This window comes from Stegostoma tigrinum, chromosome 29 (genome assembly GCF_030684315.1).
Source record: "Stegostoma tigrinum isolate sSteTig4 chromosome 29, sSteTig4.hap1, whole genome shotgun sequence".
NCBI classification, from domain to species: Eukaryota; Metazoa; Chordata; class Chondrichthyes; order Orectolobiformes; family Stegostomatidae; genus Stegostoma; species Stegostoma tigrinum.
Genome location: NC_081382.1, coordinates 6,761,580 through 6,788,370, shown reverse-complemented (window position 1 = coordinate 6,788,370; position 26,791 = coordinate 6,761,580). Strand labels below are relative to the sequence as shown.

The 26,791-nt window shown below is 43.5% G+C and overlaps 1 protein-coding gene across 2 annotated transcripts in view; it reads right to left on the bottom strand.

Moving 5' to 3' along the window:
* The window catches only part of pnpla7b (patatin-like phospholipase domain containing 7b), a 322,850-nt gene that overhangs the window by 232,009 nt on the left and 64,050 nt on the right, over window positions 1-26,791 (bottom strand). For both annotated transcript variants that reach the window (XM_048558715.2, XM_048558716.2), the window contains 3 exons: window positions 26,154-26,282; window positions 24,377-24,457; window positions 9,263-9,419 (listed from right to left, as the gene is read on the bottom strand). In XM_048558715.2, coding sequence (XP_048414672.1) covers window positions 9,263-9,419; window positions 24,377-24,457; window positions 26,154-26,282 — 367 coding nt within the window. The remainder of the gene's footprint in view (window positions 1-9,262; window positions 9,420-24,376; window positions 24,458-26,153; window positions 26,283-26,791) is intronic.

The window sequence follows — 26,791 nt, the reverse complement described above, 5'->3', positions numbered from 1 at the left end:
TGAGGTTACATTTTTGAGGTGAGAGGAGAGAAATTTTAAAAAGACATTGGGGGATTTTTTTTGTTACAGAGGGTGGTTCACATGTGACATGAACTTCCTGAGGAAGTGATGGATATGGCTACAATTGCATTGTTTAAAGGACATTTATACAGATACATGAATGAGAAAGGGTTGGAGGGATGTGGTTCAGGAGCAGGCGGGGGTCACTAGTTTAGTCTGGGATTATGAGATAAGATGAAGAGCTGGATGAACACAGCAGGACAAGCAGCGTCAGAGGAGCAGGAAGGCTGATGTTTCGGGCCTAGACCCTTCATCAGAAATGCTGCTTGGCCTGCTGTGTTCATCCAGCTCTACACCTTGATGTCTCAGATTCTCCAGCATCTACAGTTCCTACTATCTCTGAAACTAATTTGGGATTATGTCTGGCATGGACTGGTTGGACCAAGTGGTCTGTTTCCATTCTGTATGACTCTAAACTCATCTCATGTTCCTTCAATTCCCACACCACTCTACTGCTGACCACTGAGTGGCTTCCAAGGTAGTACCAGATGGAAGAAGTAAGAGTATTCAACTATCACCTTCACCTTCAAATCTGCATCGCACCCAGACCCACTGGCTCAGAGTCATAAACTGGAGCCTGGAAAACTGCGCCACATCAGGAAGGGGAGAGTTATCTGGATGCTGTGTTTCAGGGAGCAGTCACAGAGTCTACTACCATGGATGAGGATGCAGAGTACTTGCAAGCGCACGGTTAAACAGGGCTGAGTCAGCACATCTTTCTCAAGGGGTGGTCATGCCTGACAAATATGTTCTAACTCTTTGAGGGCATAACGAGCAAGTTAGACCAAGGAGAGCCAGTGGACGTGATCTATTTAGATTTCCAGTAGGTCTTTGATAAGGTGTCGCACAGGAGGCTGCTAGATAAGTTATCAGCCCATGGTGTTATGAGCAAGATACTGGCATGGATAGAGGATAGGCGACTGGCAGAAGCAGTGTGTGGAGATGAAGGTGTCTTTTTCAGGATGGTAGTTGGTGACTAGTGGGGTTTGGCAGGGATCAGTGCAGGGACCACAACTATTCACATTATACTATAACAATTTGGACAAAGGAACCTTTGGGCATTACTGCTAAGTTTACAGATGACACAAAGATAGCTGAAGTAAGAGGTAATGTTGAGGAAGTGGGGGCTCTGCAGGAGGAGAGTGGGCAAAGAAATGTTTAGTTTAACATACAAGTTCAGTTGGCGGTTAGTTCTCCAATAAGGCTCAGCTCAAGCTGGAAGATCAGCATTTGATCTTCCGCTTGGGGACCCTGCAGCCCAAGAATCTGACACACCACCCTCCCTATCCTTTATCCATCCCAACATTCCAGTCCCTGTGAGGACATGGGCTGCTTTCAGCACAGCCAACCCATCTTTGCCTACTTATTGGCCCAACCATCAGTTTTCTCCTTTTCTGATTTATTATTAACCATCCCTTTGTCCGTGTAGCTGTCATCTTCACTCTCTCTCTGGGCTCGTCTCCATCTATCTGCTTACTCCACCCCCACCACCAACTCCCTGTCATTAGCATGAATATCACCTTTCTCAGCTATCAACAATTCATAAGGGTCACCAGACTCGAAATGTTAACTCTGCTTTGTCTCCACAGATGCGCCACACCTTTTGAGTTTCTCCTAAACTTGAATTCCTAGTTTAAGTTAACAAAGTGTGGAGCTGGATGAACACAGCAGGCCAAGCAGCATCTCAGGAGCACAAAAGCTGACGTTTCGGGCCTAGACCCTTCATCAAGAGAGGTCTTGGCCTGAAACGTCAGCTTTTGTGCTCCTGAGATGCTGCTTGGCCTGCTGTGTTCATCCAGCTTCACACTTCATTGTCTTGGATTCTCCAGCATCTGCAGTTCCCATTATCTCTGATTCTAGTTTAAGTGTCACCTTATAACTCATTCCTGGGTAGAAACTTTCTAATCTACCTGCTCATAGACCTAATGACACCTCTGGACTGGGTAGAACTTGAAACCAGTTCTCCTAGCTCAGCGGCAGTATTACAACTACTATACCATAACAGTGCTCATTCCTGGGTATCTGCTAATCAGAATTACCTGAATTTCTAGACTTGATTTCCAGCTATAATTCATTCCTGTTCCATTATTTTGTATATCGGCTGCCTGAAGCTGTGAACTGGATTTCAGTCTGCAACTTATTGCTGAAGTGCCTTTACATACTGACAAGAATAAACTGTGTACTTCTAGGGCTTTTGTCCTTAATTAAAAATAACATCAATATATACCATTGCCACCAAAATTGTAACAAACCAGGGATTACTTCCCCTGTTGAAAATGCTGAACTCATAACGTGTGATCAGTCTCAAGTAAAACATGTGAACTGATAATAAACAAAACTGCCTCACCAATTACAAAACCCAAGGTGAACGGTTTGAAGAGTGCCAATCCTCTTGCATTTTATAAGGCAAGTCGCTTTCTCCATTAAATAATTACTACACAAGATATCTTCACTTCAAGGCACTGTGTATCTACTTGCTTTGTTCGTGTGTAGCCAGTACAGTGAACCCAAAGTAGTTTTCTAACTTTAAGACAATGGATTTGCATTGAACTGTTATTAGGAGAGTGCTATGACCTACTTACAGTTCTAAATAGTGCTTTTAAAATGTACATATATTGGTCAGTTAAGCTATAAGCCTAACACAATAGAAGCAGCGATCAGTGAACAAAGAACAAAGAAAATAACAGCACAGGAACAGGCCCTTCGGCCCTCCTAGGCTGTGCCGATTGAGATCCACGAGGTTGAAAGTCATTTCTGAAATCACAGTTGAAGCATATGCTGAAATATTCCACATTGGCAATAGGAAGTGAAGCACTTTCTGTGAGGGCGCTCTGGGATAATGCAAGTGATTGACTGAAAGGTGGGTAGAAGGGATACCTTTACAATATATATATCCTTAGGAAGTAGCGATTGCCGTTCCAACTATTTACTTCCTCTTCTACAACTTGGAAAACTTGACGAAATGATGTATTTTCTTGTATCAGCAAGAATGTTTTAGCATTTTTCAGAGTCTTGCATTCATAATTTCAGCATAGAATTCATCTTTAGTCTGCCAGCTCTCTTCACAGAAGTCCAGCCACAATTTCTCAAGAGAAAAATATTATTTTATATTAAATGTAATGGTTGAAGAAGATGTTATAATAATGGTGACAAATGGGAACTTCAAAAACCTAAATATTTTACTGCTACCTTATTGCTGAATACATAGCAGTATCAGGAGATTCAGAGGGACAAAGTGGTGGTTGGGAAGCAGGAATCATTATTTATTTTGTTTTATGGTGGGCTCCCAGACCCCTCAATGAGGTTTTACAACTTAATAGCTGGTCTTGCACGCAGCACTCATTTGAGGGGTGTGGTCAATTTTGGGCTTAAGTACAACTGGTTTTAGGAATCTTTCCTGTTACACGCACACATAATTCACATCCTATTGAACAAGGTAGATTACTGCGTTGCTTCCTTATTTTTGTAGATTCCAACTAAACTTTCAAGTCCACTAGTAGTCAGTAAGTGGCCCATGTCATGTTTTAAGTTCTGCACTGAGAGAGACACTTCTATGGAGGTTCAAAGCAAACATTTGATTTTCTTTTTCCTTGGTTGAACTTCAAAGGAGCTACTAGATGTATAATGATGGGAAAAGCAGCAGGGGTGATATCGAAGTCTGCAACACAGATCACAAGCACTGTGACTGTACAAGATTCTTTTCTTAAGAAATTGAATAGTCATCTGACCAAGTCACCTGTACTGATATCTGCTCCTTCAAGTCAGCAATTTTGCTCAACTTTGCTTGATCATGAGACATGGGACACTTTACCATAGAATCCCTACTGGAAGCAGGCTGTTCAGCCCATCGAGCCCACACCAACACACTGAAGAGCATCCCACCCAGACCCACCTCCCTACTATCCTAACTCTATTTCCAATGGCTAATCCACCTAGCCTGCACCTCCCTGGGCACTATGGGCAATTTAGCATCACCGATCCACCTATTCTGCACATCTCTGGGCTTTGGGAGGAAACCCATGCAGACACAAGGAGAATGTACAAACTCCATAGTCACTCAAGGGTGGAATTGAACTCGAGTCCCGGGTGCTGTGAGGCAGCAGTGCTAACCACTGTGCCACCATGTACTCCCATAAATGCAAGTGATAAAAGGTAAGTGTTAAAGAATTTTGAATCATCTACCTCGTGCTACAGCAGTACAAGCTGGAGAAAGGTTATCATTGAGACTGAAGAAGCGAGACTGGAATCCTGAGAGTAAAACAGCAGCCTTAACCTGCTAGCTTCAGTATCATTTCCTCACAGGTTATAAAAATATCTCAGACCACCTGTTAATACAATTTTCTTTCTATAAAAGAAGATTACTCATACAATTAAACACATTGTTATTTCCTTACGCTTGCTTTATTTAACTTGAAATCTGTTGCTGGCACTGGTTGTAGAAATATGCTATATATTCAGACAGATCAGAAGGGTGGTGAGAGGAAGTAACATTTCAGGTGGTGACACTGTGTTTCATTCTATTCTGTCAATTTGTACATTTGCATTTAAATTTAGCGATCTGAAAGATTATTTAATATTCACCTGGAAATATGACCATATTGACTGGAAACAGGGTAAATTAACATCAAGGGCAATAGGAGTCATTAACCCAAAGATGCTGCAGCTTCAAGTCAGCACCCTCAGTTTTAGGTTTGCTGGCCTTTACTGCCAATACGTTAAGAGAACAAAATTAGAAAGCTTCAAACAATGTGCTTTATTTAAAGTATGGCATAGGCAGTGATCCAAATCACGCTGTGCAATCAATTAACCTCTTCACAATGAGCTAGAACTTATTAAACTTAAAAATATATACCACAGTATCCTAAAGAAATTAAGACAGGCTCTGCTTTAAGTATGAATCCATCCACATGTTCAAGATTCTGTGAATGGTCTCAACCTGAAGTATTAAGCCGTGTTAGATCTGTTGTGATTTTATGGGTCCTGCTGTATAATTCCAGAAGATTCTACATTTACTTAGATTTTAGAATGTTGCAATTCTTTAAAAATGAAATCTAGCCTGGATCAATAACTGTACCACAAAATGACAAGAGATTACTCTTCCATACATGACTGAAATCTGCATGGACTATCACTTGCACGACCTAGGTACAATTCCTTTTTTAATATTTTCTACAACTAGTTGAAATTCAGACTCATTATCATGCAGCAGGTAATGACTATTCAGTCCATCACTTCTGTGCTGAATGACCAATCCAACTGGCCCCACTTCTGTTCTTTCCACATAATCCTGTAAATTATGTCTTTTCAAGTACATAACCAATTCTCTTTGGAAAATTACCATGGAATCCCCTTTCAGCACTCTCTCAGGCAGTACAATCTAGAGCATAAAAGCTCACTTCATAAAGAGAAATTCTCATGCTTTTCCCTCTGGTTCTTTTGACAATTCTCATAACTTTTCTCAGATTTTTGACACTCCTGCCATCAGAAAAATTTCCACTCTATTCACTGTCAAAACACCTATAATTTTAACAAGTCAATTAAATCTACCCTTAAAACATTCAAGTGTAAAGCAAAGTGGCTTCGTAACATTAAATACTTGGAAATTTCAGTAATGAAATGTAAGGGCAGTTTGTGAATTTGCATCTAAGATCCACTAAAACTTTCAGGGAAATTCAATCGCAACGTTTATCAATCAGAGAAATATAAACCGCGAAAGTCAAAACAGACAGGATCGTTGTCCTTATCAGCAAACACTGGGAGGCACAGTTCGAGGATGAGAGAGAGAGAAGTGAGGGCGACGATGACAGGGAGAGAAGCAGGGTTGGGAGGAGAGCAGGAGAGAAGCGGGGGGCAGCAGGAGAGAGAGAACAGTAGCGCACGAGAGCAAGAGAGCGAGAGATGAAGATAGACAGAGTTAGAGAGAAGAGGAGGGAGGCAGAGGGAAACAGCACAAGTGAGAGTTTGTGTGCCAAGACAAAGAAGTCATCTGTGGAGAATTCTGGAAGGTCATAATGGGAACAGTGAGGCTGCATGTGGATGGGCAGGAGTGGAGTGTTATGGGATGGTGGGCTGGGAAAGAGGGCAAACCCACAAGATGGCATGGGGTGGGGGAGAAAGGCTGCAAGGGAGGAAGAGGGGCAGACAACAGGTGCTCGGGGAGAGAGAAGAAGTCTGTAGGGTGGGGAGAAGGAAGGTGAAAAGTTTTAAACCTGCCTACAAAAAGGAACAGCCAGCTAACTGGGAAAACTAATTAATTCGTTGCAAACAAATGTGGAATCTCTAGTTTAAAAGCTGTATAATTTTCAGAACCTACTACATGGGGAAATAGAACATAGAACATAGAACATAGAACAGTACAGCACAGAACAGGCCCTTCAGCGCACAATGTTGTGCCGACCATTGATCCTCATGTATGCACCCTCAAATTTCTGTGACCATATGCGTGTCCAGCAGTCTCTTAAATGACCCCAATGACCTTGCTTCCACAACTGCTGCTGGCAAATCATTCCATGCTCTCACAACTCTATGTGTAAAGAACCCGCCTCTGACATCCCCTCTATACTTTCCACCAACCAGCTTAAAACTATGACCCCTTGTGCTAGCCATTTCTGCCCTGGGAAATAGTCTCTGGCTATCAACTCTATCTATGCCTCTCATTATCTTGTATACCTCAATTAGGTCCCCTCTCCTCCTCCTTTTCTCCAATGAAAAGAGACCGAGCTCAGTCAACCTCTCTTCATAAGTTAAACCCTCCAGTCCAGGCAGCATCCTGGTAAACCTCCTCTGAACCCTCTCCAAAGCATCCACATCTTTCCTATAATAGGGCGACCAGAACTGGACGCAGTATTCCAAGTGCGGTCTAACCAAAGTTTTATAGAGCTGCAACAAGATCTCACGACTCTTAAACTCAATCGACCTGTTAATGAAAGCCAAAACACCATATGCTTTCTTAACAACCCTGTCCACTTGGGTGGCCATTTTAAGGGATCTATGTATCTGCACACCAAGATCCCTCTGTTCCTCCACACTGCCAAGAATCCTATCCTTAATCCTGTACTCAGCTTTCAAATTTGACCTTCCAAAATGCATCACCTCGCATTTATCCAGGTTGAACTCCATCTGCCACCTCTCAATTTCTATTTAATGAAACCTTCAGTTATTAAATTTAAATCTGATTTTAAGAGAACGGTGGTCTTGATTCTGACTGCAATAGAAATTATGGATTAAAAGATTAAAGAAGTGGAAATGGGAATAAACACTGAGACCACATTTACTACACAGAGGGGTGGGACACGGACACAGGGCGGGTGGGAGAGACGGACAGACAGAGACGGACAGAGAGACAGACAGACAGAGCACGTGCGTGTGCGTGCGCGCTGGGGGGCAGGTGTGGGATGAAACTCATGACTGTGGTCGGCATACTGCAAACTGTACAACAATGCCTTCTGAATTATTTACTGAATTTCCTTGCTGACTTTGACAAATCATCTGTATTACAGCATCTGCAGTCACTCTCCATTTCAATGATAATCTTGTTTAATTTTCTTGCCAAAGCAGATAAAATCATATCTTCCAACACTATAATCAATCTGCCAAGCATGGGTTCACTTCACCCATCAGCATTCGTTGCAGGGTCCTCACATCCTTCTCACAACTTGCTTTCCCCGTCTATCCTTGCACTGCCAGCAAATCTTGCTCCAATATCCTACAGCAGCAGATGGTGAGCCACCTGAAAAGATGTTAGTGCAGTGGTATTGTCCCTGCATGGACAGTCTAGACATCCAGGCTAATTCACTGGAGACAGAGGCTCAGATCCCACTGTGGCAGCTGGTGGAATTTAAATTCAATGAATAAAACTGGAATGTACAGTTGGTTTAGGTAACGTAACCATGACAACGATCACTGATTTTTGTAAAATCCCATCCGGTTCATTCATGTTCTTTACAGGTGGTGGATTTCTATCCTTACCTGGTCAGGCATGTGTGAAATTTTAGATCTTGAATCTAAAGTTCAATATTAACTGCTTCTGAAAAGGCTCAGCAATCCACTCAATTCAAGGGATGTGCAGGAAATGCCAACCTTGCCAGTGACATCTGCATCCCCTGAAAGAATACATAACAAAATATGCTTTCTTCCTTCTTCCAAGTCATTGGCAAAGTTTGTAAATAGTTGAGAACCCAACACTAATCCATTTCACAGATTTTTACAATTTCCCAACCTGAAAATATTAGTGATTAATTGTCTAACCCAACATTTTACCTCCAACACAATGGATGCTCATCTTGTGTAATAACCTTTGATGTGGCACATTATTGAATGCCTTTTGCAAATTCAAATACACTATATCTACACATCTTGTTACAACACCTTGATGATCACACTCATCTCCAAAAGCAGCAAGGGCTGAATCACTGGACATTACCTCCCTCCAAGCTAACACGATCAGTCATCTTCGACAATACAAATTCATCTTTCAGTTTCTCAGTGTTGTTTATGAATAAAATAGAAAGCAAAGTACCGATTTTAGCTTTATCCCAAGCTTTAAGACTACCATTAATTGTCCTTTACTTTCAGTACTTTCCCCTTTAGATTCCACATTCAAGACAGTAATCTGTAAAATACTTACCAACTGTTGAATAGTTAGTTAATGTGTACACAAATGCCGCTTTCAGATTTTGTGGATCACACTCTTTCCCAAACTTAAATCTGATCTGAAAACTGCATATCAATTTCGCCAACATTGCATCAATGTTATGTGGCTATCATGCTTCGTCCTGCACTTGCTTTGTGTGGAACAGCTTGAAAAACATTAACGCTCATTATATTTTTCTCATGATTATTTTATAATTTGGTTTGTGAAGCAGTATGATCCCAATAAGGATCCTACTGCTCTGGTCAGTAATTCTGGAACATGAGCAGATATCAAGTGACATGTATTTTTTTCATAAGATCTATTCTAAGTGCCTGACAAATGGCTAGCAAACCTACTGGAGACTATTAAAAAAAAACAAACCACCCTAATTTAACCATATTGTGGAATATCTAACTTCAAGACAATTTTGATAAGTTCTTTCCCCACTCCCAAAATCAAATTCTTTTGGGAGACCTTTCCATATAAAATTATATTTCATACTGTCAGAAGAACATCGCTCACAATGTATTTCAAATCTCAGCATTTAAATTAGGCAGGGCTTCTTTGTACCTGTTTCCAAACCGTGTATTGGAACATCACCACCTCTGCTCACTTTCTCAAAATGATCTTCATCCACCCCTAAGATACTATGTTGCCGCTTGACCATTTTCCCGGGGCTGGATGGGGCGATGCTGGACAGCGATACTAAGGGGATGGCCTGACTCTCCTGCAGGAAATGAAGCAATTATCAGAATCACAACCACACCGTCATTCATTCAATTCCTTCATGCACATGGAACAAAAAAAACATGGTGAGAGAACAGAATCAAACCAAATTTCACATTTCCAAACTAGGTAAGTTGTGAGCCCATAATCTTCCCAAAGACCCTAATTTTAGTAGTTCACTGTAATAGCTGATAATTGAATAAAAATGAGGGAAATTAGGATATTCTCTCATCAGCAAGTTCAGGAAACATCATATATATTTTTAGAAAGGTCAGCGAATTCTGGTTTTAGCTTGAAATGTAGTTGAGTGGCTTAACGGAACATTTGGTGGTCTTTCAGCCCTAATCCTCAAATCAGATCTAGACAGATGAAGGCCTCTCCTTCTGCAGAGAACTTGTCAAGGCCTAAGCCCTTCTCTAAACCTGTGCTATCTACAGAGCTGCCTATGCTAACACACCCCTGGTCAGCTGTTCTAATGTCGGAGAAAAAGAACAGGAAATGACATCACCAACCCAAGGAAACCTAAACAGATAAACAGAAAGCAGGACATAACACCAGCGCTTCATCGGAGGCTCACTGATGATGTTACCTAGAATAGTGACGAAATGTCTGAAAACTAACCTTCCAGCTCAGTGAGCAAACTCACATCCAGAAACTCAACCTGAGCTACAAATCTTCTCAAAACTTGCTGTTCTAACCACAATCAACTCAAGGTCATTGAAATCTCTACTGCCCATGTTCTAACTGATACCAAATGTCACTTGCCAATTACCCCGACACTAGCTCAAGGTTGAGCCCACCTCAAGTATAAAATTCTCAACTTTACTTTCATGTCTCTCCATGGCCTCACCCTTCCTTATCCCTAAAGTCTTCTAGCCCTGAAACCATCTGTCTTTTTTGAGCTCGTGTAATTCTGGCGTCCAGAGCATCCCCGATTTTAATCATTCATCTATTAGTGACAGTACCTGAACTGCTTGGGTCCTCTGAAATTTCCTCCTAAAATTCTCCACGTTTTCTTCCATAAAGGCACTTCTTAAAGCCATAAGCAAACCGTGAATAGCTATTCTAACATCTCATACTACTCGCCATCACAGATGTACCCTGGGACTTTTACATTAAAGGCTATATAAATGCAAGATGCAATTCACTCTCACAATCCAACCACAGTAGTTGATACTGGGCAAGTGTCCATGCAAACAGCCACACAGTTTCATGTAAAATGTTGACATTTCACACATGCATTGAAATCCTGACATCCAGCAAAGATATTCCTACTATTACCCAAAGCAAAAGATACAGTTTACCAGACAGCAGCAATCCCCACGCTCCTATATGTTTCAGAGAACGGGACAAGGTACAGCTAGCACCACAAAGTACTAGTGAAGTATTACTCGTGGTACCTTTGTAAGATCCTCCTAATCAAGTGGCAGGAACAGAGACCCAAAAGCAGTATTCTCTCCGAGGTCAATGTGATCAGTATCAATGTGCCACTCATTTAAAAACAACTTCAGTTCACGTAGTTGACATGGACTCCAGAAGTAACTGCTCCACGAGGAGCTTGTTCATGCTAGGAAATTCCCAGGGGAACAACAGAAATAGTTCATGGATATTTTCCATGGAAATGCTATTTTAACCTGTTCTAGGCTATCCAAGGTAATTCAAATTCCCAGTTGGGATTCATGTTCAAAACTGGTGTGAATTAAAAGTATGTTCATTATGAGGAGAAAGCAAAGGCAGTGCATTATTGTCAGGGACTAGGAACCTAACTAATTGCCGTAGGAGATTTGGTTTAAATCCCATCTGTGGCAGATGGTAGAATGTGAAAATCTTGGAATGAAAAGTCTGATGATAGAAATATCAATTATCGTAAAAACCCCATCTGGCTCACTAATGCTATCTAGATGCCCCTGACCACATGGTTTAGCCTACACATCCAACCACAAACCAATGTGGTTAACTCTTAACTATCATCAAGAAACAGCCGAGCAATACAGTTTAATGCCTAGCTTTAGTATTAATCAATACAAAGGCAACAACTGTGGCAAACTCAGCCTTGTCAGCAGGCCTCCTTGGCAACCACTGGGGACTTGGGCCAAAATTGTGGGTGCTGTCTCATCAACTATCAACCAACAACCTGAAACATTCCAAAACTGTACCTTACAGACATCCATCATCATGGTCACTGGCTATGCCCTGTCCTACCAGAAGGGCAGACCCACTGGAGATGGCAGCAGTGGTATACAGTCAGGTGTGTGGCCCTAGGAGTTCTCAACATTTAAATCTAGACCTAAAGGGTTTCATGGCGTAGTGTCAAACGAAGGAAAGTTACCTCCTTCAAAAGACTAGCTCCCCAAGTCAGATGACTCAATACCCCTCCATATTAAGCAACACTTGGAAGAAGAGGTGGCTAAAGCAAGGGAACAGAATGTATTCTGGGTAGGGGGACTTCAAGATCCACCACCAAAAGCGGCTCTGCAGCACCACTACCGACTGAGCTGGTCTAGTCCACAGCTACACGACTGCATCTGTGGCAGATGGTGAGGGCACCAACAAGCGGGAAAAACACACTTGTCTTTGTCCTAAACAGTCTACATAACAGAAAAGATGAGTGTCCTCTGCTCAGTCCTTGAGGGGATAAAGTCCCCTATTTATATTGAGGGTATCCTGGTTTGACACTACCATGGCATACACTTCAAACCAATCTAGCAACACAAGACAAAGCATGTCTGAGGCACTGCAGCCAATTTGCATATTCAAACAAAATCTGCAACATCATGGCACAGCACACCACCCCCCCCCACCACTCGTTAATGTCATACCAGGAGATCAACTCTGAGTCAAGGAAGAATAAAAGAAAGACTTGTCAGGAACAGCACAGGCATACCGAAACGAGGAAATTACCTGAAACTTTAGCAAGGAACTCTCATGAGCCAAACAGTGTACGCAAGTGATAGACAGAGCCAAATAACTACCACCAACAAATCAGATTTAATGCCGCAGTCTGCAACATCCAGTCATAAATGCTGGTAGACAATTAAACAATCACTGAAGGATGCTCCATAAATGTCAACATTTCAGTGATGGGAGGGCCTCGCACAATACTGAAGACTTGTGCTCCAGAACTTGCTACCATGCTGTTCCAGTGCAGCTATAACACTTGCTTCTACCCAACAGTGTAGAATTTTGCTCATGTGCAAGAAAAGGAAGGCTGCAGGTTACTAAATGTGACACCAACAAGTTCTAGCAAAACTAGAATCAATGAGAATCGGGGAGGGGGTGGGCAAACTTTCTGCTAGATGCACTCATATTTGGCACCTAGGAAGATGGTAGTTGTTGTTGGAGGTCAGTCATCCCAGCTCCTCAGGGTAGCGTCATAGGCCCAATCATTTTCAGCTGCTTCAATAATCTTCCCCACCATCATAAGGTAAGAAGTGGATAACTCCCGATAACTGCACAATATTCAACACCATTTGCGACTCCTCAGGTACTGAAGTAGATCATGTCTAAATCCACCAAGAGCTGGACAATGCCCAGTTTTGCGCTGACAAGTGTCAATTAACATTCACACCACACAACTGTCAGTTAATGACCATCTCCAACAAGAGAGAATCTAACCATCACCCTTTGACATTCAACGACATTACCTATACCGCATCTACCGATATTGATATCCTAAGGGTTACCGTTGACCAGAAATTGAACTGGCCTGACCATATGAAACTGTCACTACATAAGTACAACACAGGCTAGGAATCTTGCTGTGAGTAAATCACCGCCTGATTCCCCGAAGCCTGTCCAACATCTTTAAGACACAAGTCATGTAGCAGCCTGAATATTCTCCACTTGACTGGATTAGTTCAGCTCCAAAAATACTCAAGCAGCAGCCTGGTTGATCAGCACAAAATCCATAATCATTTGCTCCCTTCACCACCAACTCACAGTCACAGTAGTACATATCATTTTCAAGATGCACTGCAGAAATTCATCAAGGACCCTTAGACTGCATCTTCCAAACCTATGATCATAATCATCTGGAAGGATAAGGGCAGTGGATACATGGGAATACGATCACCCGCAAACTCCTCTCCAAGCCACACAACAGATAGCGCCATTACTTCACTGTCATTGGCTCAAATATGTGGAACTCCTGCTCTAACTGAGGGTGTCCCTACCCTCAAATTGGCTGCAGAAGTTCAAGAAGGTACCACCAACTTATCAAGAACTATTAAAGATAGAGGCAATGCCAGCTCAATAAGTGAAGCCCACGTTCTCTGAAAAAGTAATAGTAGTAGTACTGGAGCTCCATATGTGGCCATCCAGTATGTAGTAACTGAAAGCATCCCTGAAGAGGTCCAACATCCCTGCCAGCTCATGCGATTCTTTGGTTTGAGAATAACCAAATTGGACAAAGTTCATTTGAAAAGATAACAAACACATCAAGATATTTACTCGTAGGAACACAGAGGCAAAGTCAAGGCATCAGACAGAGTGCACAAACCTCCAAACAATTCATCAACCCACCGCTCTAAGCGCTACTGGCTCCACCTCTGACAGTCTGTAGATCTAACAGTGGACCTTCCAGCCATCTGAGCCCACAAAACTGGTATGGAAGCAAGCCATCCTTGAAACTGACAAGATGCCAAAGAAAAAGATTGGCAGAATCAGAGGAACAAAAAGCTGACATTTTAGGGTTCCTGCCCCACCGAACACAAACCCGCCTGCCCTGGTCGACCCATTGTCTCAGCCTGTTCCTGCCCCACCAAACTCATCTCCACCTATCTGGACTCCATTTTCTCCCCTTTGGTCCAGGAACTCCCTAGCTACGTCCATGACACCACCCATGCCCTCCACCTCCTCCAGGACTTCCAATTCCCTGGCCCACAACACCTCATTTTCACCATGGACATCCAGTCCCTATACACCTGTATTCCGGATGCAGATGGCCTCAAGGCCCTCTGCTTCTTCCTGTCCCGCAAGCCCGACCAGTCCCCCTCCACCGACACCCTCATCCGCCTAGCCGAACTCGTCCTCACCCTCAACAACTTCTCTTTCGATTCCTCCCACTTCCTACAGACAAAAGGGGTGGCCATACGCACCCGCATGGGCCCCAGCTATGCCTGCCTCTTTGTAGGTTACGTGGAACAGTCCCACTTCCGCACCTACACAGGCCCCAAACCCCACCTCTTCCTCCGTTACATTGATGACTGTATCGGCGCCGCCTCTTGCTCCCCAGTGGAGCTCCAACAGTTCATCCACTTCACCAACACCTTCCACCCCAACCTTCAGTTCACCTGGGCCATCTCCAGCACATCCCTCACCTTCCTGGACCTCTCAGTCTCCATCTCAGGCAACCAGCTTGTAACTGATGTCCATTTCAAGCCCACCGACTCCCACAGCTACCTAGAATACACCTCCTCCCACCCACCCTCCTGCAAAAATTCCATCCCCTATTCCCAATTCCTCCGCCTCCGCCGCATCTGCTCCCATGATAAGACATTCCACTCCCGCACATCCCAGATGTCCAAGTTCTTCAAGGACCGCAACTTTCCCCCCACAGTGGTCGAGAACGCCCTTGACCGCATCTCCCGCAACACATCCCACACACGCCGCCCCCGCCACAACCACCCAAAAGAGGATCCCCCTCATTCTCACACACCACCCCACCAACCTCCGGATACAACGCATCATCCTCCGACACTTCCGCCATCTACAATCCGACCCCACCACCCAAGACATTTTTCCATCCGCACCCTTGTCTGCTTTCTGGAGAGACCACTCTCTCCGTGACTCCCTTGTTCGGTCCACACTGCCCTCCAACCCCACCACACCTGGCACCTTCCCCTGCAAACACAGGAAATGCTACACTTGCCCCCACACCTCCTCCCTCACCCCTAACCCAGGCCCCAAGATGACTTTCCACATTAAGCAGAGGTTCATCTGCACATCTGGCATCGTGGTACACTGCATCCATTGTACCGGGTGTGGCTTCCTCTACATTGGGGAAACCAAGTGGAGGCTTGGGAAACGCTTTGCAGAACACCTCCGCTCAGTTCGCAACAAACAACTGCACCTCCCAGTCGCAAACCATTTCCACCCCCCCTCCCATTCTTTAGATGACATGTCCATCATGGGCCTCCTGCAGTGCCACAATGATGCCACCCGAAGGTTGCAGGAACAGCAACTCATATTCCGCTTGGGAACCCTGCAGCCCAATGGTATCAATGTAGACTTCACCAGCTTCAAAATCTCCCCTTCCCCCACCGCATCCCAAAACCAGCCCAGTTCGTCGCCTCCCCCCACTGCACCACACAACCAGCCCAGCTCTTCCCCTCCACCCACTGCATCCCAAAACCAGTCCAACCTGTCTCTGCCTCCCTAACCTGTTCTTCCTCTCACCCATCCCTTCCTCCCACCTCAAGCCGCACCTCCATCTCCTACCTACTAACCTCATCCCACCTCCTTGACCTGTCCGTCTTCCCTGGACAGACCTATCCCCTCCTTACCTCCCCACCTATACTCTCCTCTCCACCTATCTTCTTTTCTCTCCATCTTTGGTCCGCCTCCCCCTCTCTCCCTATTTATTCCAGAACCCTCACCCCATCCCCCTCGCTGATGAAGTGTCTATGCCCGAAACGTCACCTTTTGTGCTCCTGAGATGCTGCTGGGCCTGCTGTGTTCATCCAGCCTCACATTTTATTATTTTGGGTCGGGATCCTTCTTCAGAAAAAAGGATCCCGAACCGAAACGTCAGCTTACCTGTTCCTCTGATAGTCCCTAGTCTGTTGTGCAGCTCAAGCTCCACAACTGTTATTTCAGACTCCAGTATTGGCAGTTCTTACTATCTATAAGAAAAAGATTGATCTTCTTCAAGCCCATGCTGTACAAACTAAGGGTGCATCTCAGGTCATGTTGGCAAGTCTACACTGAATCTATTCCATAAGGTTTAATAACCTGGCCATCTGTCTCCTACTGCCCCATCCAGTTATTTTGCCCATCTCAAATAACTGTGTAACTATTACATTGAAGTTTTCATAGGAAGTAAACCAAACACCATGAAGGTCTCAAGGAATGTTCTTTTGGATGCAGCTATGAGAAAACCTGAAGATGGATCTTAACTCCCAGGGGCTCCAGACAACCCAGGAGACAGGAGGAGCAGTAACTTTAACTTCAAGTTTGGGCCAGTGCATTTTGGAAACACACATCTGGTGAGCTGGCCACATCCCTTTTACATCTTTCCCAGTTAGTTACTTTCTAAGACTCTTGTTGTTGTTCAATAAGGAGCAGCTGTGAGGGAATGTTTGAAATAAACCCAGATGCAGGTCAGGTCTTATGTTGGTGCAGTGCAGTGCATTTGAGGGGGCTGAATTCCAAGATGATTTTAGCTTTATTCAGTGCTGACGGGCAGTAGCTGCTGGTTCTGCGGATTTATTAAGTCTTAAACTGATCAACTGCATTAAAGTAACACAAATTAAATAGGCAAGTTAATATAGCAGGAATTAATTAATTTCTTCTAGTTGATAGGAATTAATCACTTGACACACTGTCCCTAATTTCATCTGAACCACGAATTCTAGTTTCTAGCTCATTTAACAGATTTATTTTGTCTGCCCTTTCCAATCTACTGAATGGAATTAAACACAATGTGCAGATTAGGGCACTGGATCCAGTAGACAGAAACTATTAGCAAAGTATCAAGCCACTGGATTTGGGATCAGTGGAATGGTGAACTTGCATACATTTTAAAACATGAATGACCATTGTAAACTTGATCATCTCGTAATTCACAGAGAACAAACACAAACTTAGAGAAGTAAGCCATTTGCCCCCACAGGCCTGCACTACCATTCAATAAGGTCATGACTGAGCCCAACTCTGTGTGACAGCCAATACAAAATACACGAATAGCGCACTAACTGTTTTATTGGCTGGGGGAGGGGGGGAGACAGTGGGCAGCAGGCAGGCAGGAGTGGGGTTTTTTTTCTAATTATTTTTTGAAGGCACTCTCAATCATTGATCTATCACCGTTCCAAGGCAGACCCTGAACATTCCCCAAGTGTGTTCAAGCACTGAGCTAGATGGTGATCTTTATACTTGTTGCTGGCCTTCCATTGGCCAGAGTTGGGACAAAGGAAGTATTTTCAAGACGGCAACCTGTAACTAGTGGAGTGCCACAAGGATTATGACTGGGGACATCAACTATTTACAATATGTACTAATGATGTGGATAACAAAATGAATGTCTATCGCTAAGTTCACGAATGACAGTAAAATAAGTGGGAAGGCATGTGGTGAGGATGGTAGAAAGTCTGCAGAGGGATGCAAACAAGTTAAGCAAAAATTAGATGGAATATAATGAAAACACTGGCAAAGGGATTTGAGATTCTTTGTGCAAGAATAGTGAAATGCTAATATCCAAATTCAGCCGGTAATCAGGAAGGCAAATGGATGGTTGGCCCTTAGTTCAAAGGCAATAGAGTATAAAAGTAGGGATGCCTTGCTAAAACTAATACAAGGCACTATTCAGACCACACCTAGAATACTGTTAATAGAATTTGTCTCCTTAGCTCAGAAGGGAAACACTGGTATAGGAGCCAGAGAAGATCCACTAGTTTGATTCCTCATATTTTCATGAAGATAGGTTGACAAGGTTGGGCTTATAATCATTAAAGAATTAAAGCACACCGTTTTGAATCTTGGGGTGCTTGACAAAGCAGAGGTTACTTCTCCTTGTGGGAACCTAGGACAAGAGTGCATAATCTCAGAGTAAGGAGCGGCCCATTTATGAGCGAGATGAGGGAGAACATTTCTCTCAGAGGCTAGTGATTCTCTGGAATTCTTTGTTGCAAAGGGCTGTCAGAGGTGGATCATTAAAGTACACTGAAGCATGATTATGGAGGGATTTATAACCAGTAACAGAATCAAGGGTTGAGAGGTAAGGGCAAGAAATTAGAGTTGAGAATTCTGTCAGAGCCACTGCCATTTTGAGGATCAAATTCATTAATTCAATACTTTTCCAGAAATGTTGTAAACCAGTGGCTTAATCAGAAGCTGACAGGACTTTATGCAGGTAAATTATTGATGTACCAACATTTAAGAACGCTGTATACAGTTTTGCTCACTAGATTAGAAGAAAGGACATTGCAATGAATGAAATGATACAAGAGACAGCAACCAGAATGATTGAGGAGGAAGGTAAAATCGAATCCAAGAGCAATTACGTAAATTGAGCATGCTCTGAGAGAAATAATAGAGGCTGAAAGGTGATTTGATCGCTGTTATTAGGATTCAACAGGGACTAGATAATCCAAGCCATGATGAGTTATTTCACCCTCTCAAGAACAATGCAAGGAGAAGATATTGTGTGTGTTTAACTTCAATAGGCCGGAACAACTGTGCTAACATGCCTCAGTTTAATGATTAAGAACTTCAGGCAAGTTAATGCAAACTTCAGAAAGTTGCTGTCCAAAATGATTATTCTTCCTTGGACAGTCATAAGCTCATCTCCTATTCATGGAAAACCAGGCGAAGGTTGCTCTGCTGACATACTAGCACTAAATTTGCCACAGAATCCTAGGACATGCCCATTTCAATTCCAATCTCAATCTTAATTACTACAAAATCTCTCTGGCACTAAAAATGAACTTTTACAATTGTGGACTCTATTTCCTTCAACATTTTGTTGTCATAGACTTAAAAGGAAACAAATTACATATTTTTAAAAAACAATTTTTGTCTCCTCTCCTCTGTCCCACAATCCAGTCTTTCCTTTCCTCTCTGTTCCAGATTTGAAACTGCATTCATTCAACAATCTAAGTTCTGATTCTGCACTACTCATTGTACATCTCCTAAACTAATCTAATTGACAATTTGTCAGTGTGCTGGACCAGACTAGGCCCCTAAAAATATTTAAGAAGGTAGCCAAAACCCAACTTATTCCTATTTTAAAAGGAAAATGTAAAGCCCTGTATTCCAGATGCAATTTAACTGTCAAAATACTCGACGTTAGGCAAAACACCATTTATTCAAATACCATAGTTAAAATGCAACAAAAGAAAGAGGAACTTAGAATAAGCAAAGTCTATTGGAAAACTTAATAGAATAAAAGATATGGTAACTATTACTACTTAACTGTTCGAAAATAGTAACATTCCATAAATACACCCCTTAGCAAAAAGACAAGTTCAGAAAATAGATTTTCTCACATGGAACACCCGCAAAAGGAAGCAAACCCCCAGCTTCTAGCTATAACTGAAAGGGAAAAAGAGTTTCTACTTTGAGACTCCAGCAGTTTCTGCTGAATCTAAAAGCTAAAAAGAATTAAAATCCCAGTCTGTGAGAACTGGCCAAACCCAACCAGGCTGCTTCTATTGTTAGAACTTTAAAAAAACCCATAAGGCCTCACGAGCTGTTTACGTTACCATGGACTGCTTGTTATCACTCGTTCAATCCCTCTCAAAAAAAATCCAGACAAAATACACCTCTTGAAACCTCAGCGTCGTCACAATAGTAAAAACTGCCCCTTTTCACACAATACCATTTCTGTCACGCACTCACGTCAACTTCTGAGGTGATAATGTGTGGAAATTAAACTGACAAGTGCTGTTTATCCACTAGCAGTGATAAATCCAGGCTCACTGCTAATCTGTGGAAACTCAGCGCTCAATTTACCCAACAGATTACATTCAAATTAGACTAGAAAATCATTTAAAATGTTCTTTTACCATAATCTGCGATAGGAGCTAGTGGAAGATGTCATCAGTGTCATCAAGCAACAACAGTCTCTAGCTGACACCCAGTTTTGATTCTGCCAAAATCATTCAGCTCCTTACTTCATTACAACCTCGGATCAAACATGAACAAAAGAGCTGAATTCCTGATATGAGGCAAGAGTGGAGTCACTGTAAAATTCAATGGAAATTGGGGAAAATTCTCCGCTGGTTGGAGTCATACTTAGCACATTGAAAGATGAGTCAGGCTGTTGAGAGTCTGTCACCTCAGCTTCAGTGGTTCCACTGGTTAGATAGTTTTAATCAACTACAGACAGTATGGCAGGCTTCTCGTTCAAAAGGTAGGGACACTACCACTGTGCCACAACAGTCCTAACGGCTCAAGGTAGATATGTTTTCATCTTTTGAAGACTGGAACCCAGGCCTCCTGTGCCGGAGCTAGGTAGGGGCATTAGAGCCATGAGAGCCCTAGTTCCTCAGAATGGTATCCTAAGCCCAAACATCTTCATCAACGACCTTCCCTCCATCACAAGGTCAGAAGTGGGGACATTCACCGATGATCGCACCATGGTCAGCATCATTTAGATACTGAGACAGTTCACGTTCAAAGGCAGCAAAGCCTGGACAATCATGACTTGGGCTGGAGGGTGGCAAACAACACAAATGACTATCTCTAACAAGACAGGATCTTGAAATATACTTCAGAAGCTAGATATCCTGTAGCAAGTGACTTACAGCCTGACTCCAAAACCTGTTCACCATCTACAAGACACAAGCCAGGAGTGTAATGAAATACTCCCCGTTTGCTCGGATGAGCGCAGCTCCAACAACTCTCAAGAAGCTGACTTCATCCAAGACAAAGCAGGCTGACTGATTGGCACTGCATTCACAAACATCCACACCCTCCACCAAGGGTGCACAGCGGCGACAGTGTGCGTCATCCACAAGATGCACTGAAGAAATTCGTTAAGCTTCCTTGCACAGCACCCTCCAAAACTGTAACCACCACCATCTGGACAGACAAGGGCAGCACATACATGGAAACACCATCATCTGCAAGTATCCCTCTAAGACACTATGACCCTGGCTATGAAATATTCTACCATTCCTTTATTATCACTGGGTTAAAATCCTGCAATTGTCTCCCTAGCTGCATTGTGAGTCTACCTACACCAAATGGACCTCAAGAGTTCAATAAGGCATCACATCAGCACCTTGTCAAAAGCAGCATGAGATGGGCAATAAATGCTGGTTCAACAACAATGCCCACATGCTACGAATGAATGAAAATAAAGATATGCAAAGTATAGCAGAGTCAAGAGAGAGTCTATGGATGCCAAAGCTTTCAAGCACTGGGGGCTTTCTGTGGATCATATCTGGATCTGTTGTAGGTTCATTCACAGATATTGATTGCTGTGATTAGTCAATAACTCCACTGTGGCATCATGAGGTTGGAAGAAAACTGACTAAATGAACTTTAGTCTTCTATAATAAGGTGTGAAGCTGGATGAACACAGCAGGCCAAGCAGCAGGAAAGTTGACGTTTCAGGTCGAGACCCTTCTTCAGAAATGGGGGAGGGGAAGGGGACTCTGAAATAAATAGGGAGACAGGGAGGCGGATGGAAGATGGATAAAATGAGAAGATACGGTGAGAGGAGACAGACAGGTCAAAGAGGCAGGGTCAGAGCCAGTGAAGGTGAATGTAGGTGGGGAATTAGGGAGGGGATAGGTCGGTCCAGGGAGGATGGACTGGTCAAGGAGGTGAGATAAGATTAGCGGGTAGGAAATGGGAGTGGGGCTTGAGTTGGGAGGAATGGTTAGGGAGGCAGGGACTAGCTGGGCTGGTTTTGGAATGTGGTCGGGGAAGGGGAGATTTTGAAGCTTGTGAAGCCCACATTGATAGCCTTGGGCTGCAGGGTTGCCAAGCGAAATGAGATGCTGTTCCTGCATCTTTCGGGTGGCGTCATTGCGGCAACGCAGGAGTTGAAATGGAAGAGAGTTGAAATGGTCCACGACTGGAAGGTCTAGTTGTTGTTGCGAACTGAGCATAGTTGTTCCACAAAGCAGTCCCCAAGCCTCCGCTTAGTGTAGTCAATGTAGAGGAGGCCACAATGGGCACAGTGGATACAGTACGGCACGTTAGCAGATGCACAGGTGAAATTCTGTTTGCTGTGGAAGGTTTTCTTAGGGCCTGGGATGGGGGTGAGGGAGGTGGTGTGGGGGCAGGTAGAGCACTTCCTGCGGTTGCAGGGAAAAGTGCCAGGTGTGGTGGGGCTGGAGGGGAGCATGGCGTGGACAAGGGAGTCACAGAGAGGATAGCCCCTCTGGAAAGCAGGTAAGGGTGGGGAGGGAAAATGTCTTTGGTAGTGGGGTCAGATTACAGATGGCGGAAATGTCAGAGAATGATGCGTTGGATTTGGAGGTTGGTGGGGTGGTACGTGATGACAAGGGGGATTCTGTTTTGGTTATTATTACGGATAGAGGGTGTGAAGGATGAGTTGCCGGAAATGCGGGAGACACAGTCAAGGGCATTTTCGATCACTGTGGAGGGGAACATAAAGAGACTTGCCACCTGCAAACTGACCCCACTACCAAAGATATTTTTCCCTCCCCACCCTTATCTGCTTTCTGGAGGGACTATTTTCTCCGTGACTCCCTTCTCCGCTCCACACTACCCTCCAGCCCCACCATATCCGGCACTTTTCCCTGCAACCGAAGCATGTGCTACATCTGCCACTATACCTCCCCCCTCACTCCCATCCCAGGCCCCAAGACCTTCCACATCAAACAGATGTTCATCTGCACATCTGCTAATGTGATATACTGTATCTGCTATTCATATTGTAGCCTCCTCTACATCAGGGAAGCCAAGCAGACGATTGCTTTGTGGAACACCCACGCACAATTTGCAAAAAACAACTGCACGTCCCAGTCGCGAACCATTTCAACTCTTTCTCTTTTACCACCGACCCCCCCAACACACACACACAGACACCCTGGGCCTCCTGCATTGCCGCAATGATGCCATCCAAAAGATGCAGGAACAGCATCTCATATTTCGCTTGGGAACCCTGCAGCCCAAGGCTATCAATGTGGACTTCACAAGTTTCAAAATCTCCCCTCCCCCAACCACATCCCAAAACCAGCCCAGCTAGTCCCTGCCTCCCTAACCATTCCTCCCACCTCAAGCCCCACCCCCATCTCCTACCCACTAACCTCATCCCGTCTCCTCAACCAGTCCGTCCTCTCTGGGCTGACCTATCCCCTCCCTAACTCCCCACCTACATTCACCTTCACTGGCTCTAACCCCACCTCTTTGGCCTGTCTGTCTCCTCTCACGCTATCTTCTCCCTCCCTCCTCCTGTCTCCCTATTTATTTCAGGGTCCCCTTCCCCTTCCCCATTTCTGAAGAAGGGTCTTGACCCGAAACGTCAACTTTCCTGCTCCTCTGATGTTGCTTGGCCTGCTGTGTTCATTCAGCTTCATACCATGTTATCTCAGATTCTCCAGCATCAGCAGTTCCTACCATCTCTTTAGTCTTCTATAGTCTATCAATTCCTGGGTCTGCACCCAAACTCACAGACCACTGGAAAGAGTTAACAGAGAGTAAGGCAATACACCAAGTCCCTTCAGCACAAACCTAGGCAATTAAGTTGCCGAAAAACACTCCCATTGCCTTCGATTTGACAAAATTTGATGAAACGACCTTTAAAATATTAGGCAACAAGGTGTACAGCTGGATGAACACAGCAGGCCACGCAGCATCAGGGGAGCAGGAAAGCTGATGTTGCGGGTCTGGACCCTTATTCAGAAATTTCTGAATTCTCATTTCTGAAATGGGGTCCAGACCCGAAACGTCAGCTTGCCTGCTCCTCTGATGCTGCTTGGCCTGCTGTGTTCATCCAGCTCTACACCCGGTTATCTCAGATTCCGCAGCATCAGCAGTTCCTACTATCTTTAAAATATTAGCTCTGGTTTGTTTACTTTAATCCCCATTATGAGCCAACAATCAGGAATAATACCTGTCCCAGCTCTTCAAACTGTGATATACATTATGAAACAACAATGTTATAATTCTAACATTTCAAATGGCAGTAAGTATAACTCATACTAGCTACACAAGAGATCTGTACTTCTAAGTAGTGTGTTAGTGAAATCCCATAAACCTTGATCTGCATTTTTAGGCTGAGTGGGCAAAGATTATTTTTCATTCTTGTTTTTAATCACATACCGAATTGAACAGCTCCTTCGTCAGGCCCAGATAGTTGTGTAAAGCCAAAAAGGTCACTCTCTGCAAGCGCACCATGATTATCTGAAGAAAAGAAAATTTAGCACAGTGTCATGCTGGTTTTAGCAGAATTTCCTAAAAGCACAATGGGTAGGTATGAAATAATGAAAAGCATTTAGCAATATAGTTTCAGATATCCTGATTACCAATTGGAGTTGCACACAGGGAACAAAGTTTTGAACTACATAAAAATTCAAAAATGAATATTGACAATTACTGGTTTGTCACCGTTAGCAGTAGCAATGTGCAGTATAGAAATTACAGCCTCTGGAAAAATATAGAAAAATAACATTAAAACGCAATTTATATTTGATCAATAGGTTCAGTGATACCATCTCCGTGACAAGTAATACGATTATTCTCAGCGTACAAAGCTTTACACTACGAGTAATGGTCACTTCACTAGGATTGCCAATAGGTGAAAGAACTTTGGTCATCAGAAGGTTTTTGTCACTTTTCTCCAATTCTCTGGCCAATTATCCAAAGCTCCCTCCTCCATAAAAGTGTCTTCTTATTTACTCTCTCTAAACCCATTGCAAATTTCAACATCATTAACAAATCTCCCCTCAACCCAAGCTATTCCAAGAACAATACCACTTTCTCCTTGATTCCCTTCACTTCTGGTATAATTCTAGAAGATTGCCACCCTATCTTGACCAAGGTCTTGACATCTTTCCTGAAGTATGTAGCCCAGAGCTCAAAGACCCAGTGCTTGCTTTTGCATACTCTTCCTCTATTTCAAAAATTATCTTTTTACTAGCTTTCTCGATTCATTTGCCACTTCCAAAGATTGTGTACATATGACTCCAAATCTGTTTCCAAATCTCTCTAATTTTTTTGTTTGCTTAACTTAAATTGCCTTTCTTTCTACCCAAGTCATCACTCACTTCTTCACTGGTATGTCAGTGTCCTCCTCGAGTCTGTTACTCCCTGCTTACTGTTCACTACATTTTCAAGTTAGGACTCAATTGCCAACTTTAATTACATACCCAAATTCACATCAAAAAAGAACAGTGGGTCCTCTACCAGTTCCTGAGAGACACCACTGCATGCAGTCTACCAACCAACTGTTCACCAGTCTCTGAACTTCAGCCAATTTTGCATCCAAGCAGGCCAATTAATCCCAGGAGTTTCAGTGCTAAAAACAAATCTACTTTACCGAGTGTACATGTGATAATAGGAACTGCAGATGCTGGAGAATCCACGATAACAAAGTGTGGAGCTGGATGAACACAGCAGGCCAAGCAGCATCTCAGGAGCACAAAAGCTGACATTTCGGGCCTAGACCCTTCATCAGAGAGGGGGATGGGGAGAGGGTTTTGGAATAAATAGGGAGAGAGGGGGAGGCGGACCGAAGATGGAGAGAAAACAAGATAGGTAGAGAGGAGAGTATAGGTGAGGAAGTAGGGAGGGGATAGGTCAGTCCAGGGAAGACGGACAGGTCAAGGAGGCGGGACGAGTGTGTCTGCTTTGAACCTCCATATATCTAGTATGGACCACAGAAGACCATTAACTAATTTTAAAAATGTGAATATAGGAAGAGTGATGTCGGAGATTGTCCGGCCTCACTTCCCCAGGAAGTAGACTATACCAAGTCATGGCAATAAGAGCAACCCTTAACCTTCCATACTTCCTGTGCAAGGGAAACAAACCAAGTCAAAATGTCAACTGCACCCTTCCCTGCAGCAGTGCTGTTTTAAAAATCAAAACACTTGCTTACCTGAACCACTCTGACCAGGGTTTCTGGGTACTTCTGGAAGACTGACTGAAATGCACTAGCTGGCAAGCGTAGAACAGTGGATGTACAGAGTGCCCGGGCAGACACCGTTTTGTACGGAGCAGGATAACCCTAGAAAATGAGGAAAGCAATAAACACTTGAACAAACTTATAAACTGTATATTTAAAAACATTTCAGATAGCACTGTTATGTCACTGAGGCCTCATACTTAACCTGGGCATACAAATTAGGAACACAAGGTGGTCATTTGGCCTATCAGACTGCCTGAAAAAAACTTAAGATTTGATTGATCTGATCGTGACCTCAAATCTACATTCCTGCCAATCCCTAATTACCTTTGAACCTCATTGCAGTACTTTAGTTCATTTGGACAAAATAACTAAAGGTGGCCACAGGGTGTGGGGATAGATAGAGAACTCACGTTGCTTGAGTTAAACTACATTATTCAGGAACACTTTTCCATTTGGGCTTCATTTTTATATCAAGATAATTTAATTGCAAGTCTAAAGAAAAATGCAACACAGAAGTATGTATTGTACCCTTAAGTAATCAAAAAAAGATTAGGTGCCACACAATGACCCAGTGGTGAGCATAATGCCAAGTGTTCGACAGATTCATA